This window comes from Scylla paramamosain, chromosome 23 (genome assembly GCF_035594125.1).
Source record: "Scylla paramamosain isolate STU-SP2022 chromosome 23, ASM3559412v1, whole genome shotgun sequence".
In the NCBI taxonomy this organism is placed as follows: domain Eukaryota; kingdom Metazoa; phylum Arthropoda; class Malacostraca; order Decapoda; family Portunidae; genus Scylla; species Scylla paramamosain.
The window spans coordinates 634,802-640,000 of record NC_087173.1 but is presented as its reverse complement, the minus strand read 5'-3'; the positions used below and the strand labels follow the sequence as shown (position 1 = coordinate 640,000).

Sequence of the window (5,199 nt, the reverse complement as noted above, 5' to 3'; positions counted from 1 at the left end):
AGTGAGAATGTCATTCCAGCTTATTGAAGCTAGATCAGATGTGAACAAGTTATGATTGTGTGCATTAGAAATTCTAAAAGTATTGATTTGAGTTAACAAAAATTTACTTTTTCTTTCCTTTTATTTTCATCCCTTCTCTATCCTCCTCCTACCTCTTTTTTTTTCTTCGTGCCTCTTGTCGTGTCGCACTTTTTCATCATTCTTTTGTTTTTGAGACTGTTACTTCTCTTCTTCATGTCCAAATTAAGTGTTCCTCTGCATCTTCTGTTCATCATCTTCTTGGAGGGATATCAGTCTCTACATTGAGACTCTCGAGGGATATCTCCCTCTGCATCCTTCTTTTCCTCTTCTTTTTCGGAGAATATAACTGTCTGCATCCATTTCCTTCTTCTCTTCTCTCTGCATCCTCTTCTTCCTCCTCTTCTTCACTCTGCATCCTTTTTTTCTTCCTCTTCTTTGAGGGATATCAATCTTTGCATCCTGCACTTCCTCTTCTTCTTCAGTCTGCATGTTTATCTTCTTCACGCTGCATCTTTCTCTTCCTCTTCTTCTTCTTCACTCTGCACCCTTGTCTTCTTCCTCTTCTTCTTCGAGCTATCACTCTCTCCATCCATATTCTCTTCTTCCTCTGGGAATATCATTCTCTGCATCCTTCTCTTCCTCCTCTTCTTCGCAGGATATCGGTCTCTGCATCCATTTCTTGTTCCTCTTTTTCGAGGAATATCACTCTTTGTATCCTCCTCTTCCTCCTCTTCTTCACTCTCCATCCTTCTCTTCCTCATCTTCTTGGAGGGATATCACTCTCCATCCATCTCTTTCTCCTCTTCTTCTCCCTGCATTCTTCTATTCCTCCTCCTCTTCATTCTGCATCCTTCCATTTTTTTTTCTACTCAAAAGATATCACTCTCTGTATCCTTCTCTTCCTCTTCTTTATCAGTCTGCATACTTTTCTTCCTTCCTCTTTTCACTCTGACCCTTCTCTTCCCCCCTCTTCTACGAAGGATATCACTCTTTCCATCCTTATCTTGCTTCTCTTCTTCACTTTAAATCCTTATCTTCCTTCTCTTCGAGGAATATATCTCTCAGCATCCTTCTCTTCCTTCTCTTCGTTGAGATGTATCACTTTTTCCATCTTTCTCTTCCCACTCTTTCTCGGAGGATATCACTCGCTGCATCATTCTCTTTCTCTTCTTCTCTCTGCGTCTATCTCTTCCTCCTCTTCTTGACTCTGCATCCTTCTCTTCCTCCTCTTCTTTGAGGGATATCACTCTTTGCATCCTGCACTTTCTTTTCTTTTTCATTCTTTATCCTTTTCTTCCTCTTCTTCTTCATTCTGTATCCTTCTCTTCATCCTCTATTCCTCGAAGATTAGCACTCTCTACTTTCTTCTCTTCCTCCTCTTCTTCAAGGTATATCATTCTCTCCATCTTTCTTCTTCTCCTCCTCTTCTGGGAATACCATTCTCTGCATCCTTCTCTTCCTACTTTTTTTTTCGGAGGATACCACTCTATGCCTCCTCTTCTTTCTCCTCATTTTCGGAGGATATAACTCTACATCCTTCTACTCCTCTTCTTTGCTTGGATATCACTTTCTGCATCCTTCTACTCCTCTTCGCATGGATATCACTTTCTGCATCGTTCTCTTTCTTTTCTTCTTTCGAGGAATATCACTCTCTGCATCCTTCTCTTCCTGCTCTTTTTCGGAGGATATCACTCTCTGCATTCATGTCTTGCTTTTCTTTTTCGAGGAATATCACTCTCTGCATCCTTCTCTTCCTCCTCTTCTTCGGAGGATATCACACTCTGCATCCATTTCTTGCTTCTGTTTCTGGAGGGATATCACTGTCTACATCACTGGTTCCCAAACTTTTCTGATATTTTCCCAATTTTCACATATCATCCTCATCCATGGCCCTTCTCCTCCCCAATCCCCATCTCGTGAGTAGTGACAGTCTGTAGTTCTACATTTATTTTGCTCCATTATAAAAAAAAAAAAAACTCTGCCAATACCTGTAATCTTATTCATTCCACCTCATTTTTTTCTGACTGGATGTTGTAGTGCGGTGGGCCTTGGGATTTTTCTGTGTACATCGCCTCAGCTTGTGGCCCCAAAATTTTGCTGTATTGTCCGCCGTTGGCCTATGACCCCTAGTTTGGGAACCACTGGTAAATCTTTCTCTTTCTCTCTTCACTCTTTATCCTTATCTTCACTTCTTCTCCTAGTCGTTCTTCTTGCTCGCGTGTCTCTGCTCAGCCTCACCTGCTCTTCCTACTGGCTCCAGCTCCTTCCTGCTATCTGCTCCGCTTTCGTTTATGTGTCCTCTTACGCCCGTCCTCCTCCTCCTCCTCTTCTTCTATCTCGCAGTCTGTTGTCGCCTCCGCCTCAGCTTCTGACGCCTCCTGTGCCTCCTCTTCTGACTCGCCATTCTCGCACTGGGATTCTTCCTTTTCGTATTCGACTTCTTCCTCTTCGGATTCTTCTTCCTCGTCTTCAGACTCTTCTTTCTTCTTTCTTCTTTTCGTATTTACAGTCGTTCTCCTGTTCTTTGTTTTCATACTTTTTTTGTCAGTCTTCGTCTTCCGATTCTTCATCCGTTTTTTTGTATTCCGACTCTTCTTTGTATCCTCTCGTTTTCTTTCTACGGTGTGTAAACTCTTGTCCATCCTCTTCCTATCTCTTTCTTTTGTCACGCCTCTCCCCGTGCCGCCCTTCATCATTTTCAGCGTCTTCGAATTCTTCTCTCAGTCCCCTCATTTTCTTTCCATGTGTTCTAAACTCTTCTTCATCCTCCTCCTTCTCTCTCTTTCTTTTGTCATGATTATCTTCGTGCTGCCCTTCTCTATTACTTTCTTCGTGTTCGGAATCTTCTCTCTCTTCTTACCTAAATTAAGTTACCTAAATTCTTCATCCTCCTCCAGTGTCTCTCTCTTTCCATGCCTGTGTTGGTGCCGCTCTTCTTCATTAGACTCTTTGCTTTCATAGTGTTCTTCCTCATGTTCCGCCTCTTCCTGTTCTTCCTTCTCGTCTTGCTCGGAGGAGGCGTCCCTCTCGTCCTCTATGTCTGCCTCCCTCGTCGCCTCGGACTCGGGTTCGTTTTCGGAGTCCTGCTCGTGGGAAGACTCTGGCTCAGACTCTTCCTCGGACGGAGTCTCCAGCTCCGACGATTCCTCGGACACATAGTCGCTGCAGGAAGCGGAGTCTTCATCCGTCTCCGTCTCGTAATCTGGGTCGTGTTCGTACGCCCCATACACACGTTCCTCTTCTTCGTCAGAACTCTCTCCCGTGCATTCGCTGTGCTCGCTGCTCTCTTCCTCATGAACGTCGTCTTGTAAATCTTCTTCCTCGTCCTCATCAGAACTGTAGACTCTTGCTTGGCGTCGCCGCCTCTTCTGATACCTCTTGCGCCCCTCCTCTTCCTGTTTCCTTCTCCTCTTGTCGTTCCCTCGTTCTGTGTGATGGCTGTGTTCGTGCTGCCCTTCTTCCCTCCTTCTCTTGTGCTCCCTCTCCCTGCAGCTGTCGTCCCTCTTCCTCTTATTCTCTTTCTGGCGGCACTCTCTGTCGTACGCGTTTTTCTTCTTAGGGTCGCAGAGCGTCTCCACGGCGGCCTGGATACGCTGGAACTTGACCGTCGCCTCCCGCACGCTGGCCGGGTTCTTGTCCGGGTGGTGGAGGAGGGCGAGCCGCCGGTACGCTTTCCTGATTTCCTCGGGCGTGGCGTCGCGACTCACGCCGAGGAGTGTGTAGTAATTGCTGTTGTTGTTGTTGTCACTTGATGCCATAGCAGTTTATTCTGTCTGTGTTAGGCGGGTGTAAGTATATCCTTTCTCTATATTCTGCCTGTGTTAGGCCGGTGTAGGTATACCCTTTCTCAGTACCCCTTTCTCAATAAAATAAATCTGCTAGCAATGAATGCCTTGTTGGTGCAAAAAGCCGTTTTAACATCACGTTGTGTATGGTGAGGCGTAGGAGACGGCAATGGACGGGACACAGACCAGAGAGGGTCAAGATGGGCAAGCTGCAAAGTTTTCGCAAATTTAGATCCTAACAGTCCAGAGTAAAATGTAAAGATTATGTATTGACAGAGGTAGCATTGGGTACTTGTAGGATGTGCTTTCTCATTGAATACTAATTGTGTGAACAAATTCCAATCGGAAATGTAATGTGAAGTGTTTGGAGATACTTAATATAATTTATCTGAAGGCAAATAAATCCAATTTTAAGGAACTTTTTTGTCCCATAGTTACTTAGAAAAACAGGCCAAAACAGACCTTGCGATCCTTACGACGTTACCTGACCTAGGACTACTAAGGTGATTGTAGAAGAAAGGACAGTAAAGCAGAAGGCTCTCTCCACACCCTCCACTCCGTCCGGCATAAGCGGTAGAGGAAAAGTGGTCGCAAAAATATAACTTTCGGGGTTAGGAAAGGAAAAACCCGAAGGAAAATTTTATAGGAATGACAGAAAGAAAGATGAAATGAGGTGCCCCCATTTTTCCTGAAGGCAAGGAAATTAATCACTAACAAAGAAACGCTGCAAGCCGCGGATTGCAGGCAAGATATTCAACAAGAAGGCGTTTGAAAGTCTCTACGGTATTGAAGACTATCACGTCTCGGGGAGGCTTATTCCATAGATTTACTACTCATTGAAAAAAAAAAAAAAGATTTATTGATTCATGAGAGCTGAAGGATTTCCCAACAATTTTGTAAGTGTTTCCTTGAGTGTATTTGAAGAGTGTATCGTAAAATATTTACTGCAGTCCATGTTACCACTGCCTTTGACTATTTGAAACACCTGTATTAAATCACATCTTAGACTTGTTTGTGTGAATGGGAATAGATTTAATTCTTTAAGACGCTCTTCACATGATTTCTTTTCTAGGCTTGGTATGATTTTGTTACTCTGTTTTTTTTTTTTTTCTGGTAATAGGAGCACCATGCCTGAACGCAATATTCCAAAAGGGAACTGAATAAAGAGTTATACAAAGTGAGGATTGTATCCTTAAACTTATATTCAAAAGACCTGTCGATTAAGCCAATTTTTTACCCGCTTTCTTTACGCCTTCTGAACATTGTTGCCTATATTTTAAGCAACTCGATATTATTCCTTCTAAATAATTCTCGCAGTCAAGCCTTTTAAGTTGCTTGTTATTTTAAATATACTTTGCTTTCTCGTTTCTATACCCTACGTGAAGCACGCTGC

At 43.4% G+C, this 5,199-nt stretch overlaps 1 protein-coding gene across 1 annotated transcript; it reads right to left on the bottom strand.

Annotated features, from left to right (window-relative positions):
• Window positions 1-1,183: 1,183 nt before the first annotated feature.
• LOC135112453 (uncharacterized) lies at window positions 1,184-4,481 on the bottom strand. The gene has a single exon (XM_064026910.1). The coding sequence runs from the start codon at window positions 3,777-3,779 to the stop codon at window positions 2,892-2,894; it is 888 nt and encodes a 295-aa protein (XP_063882980.1). The 5' UTR covers window positions 3,780-4,481; the 3' UTR covers window positions 1,184-2,891.
• Between the last annotated feature and the right edge of the window lie 718 nt (window positions 4,482-5,199).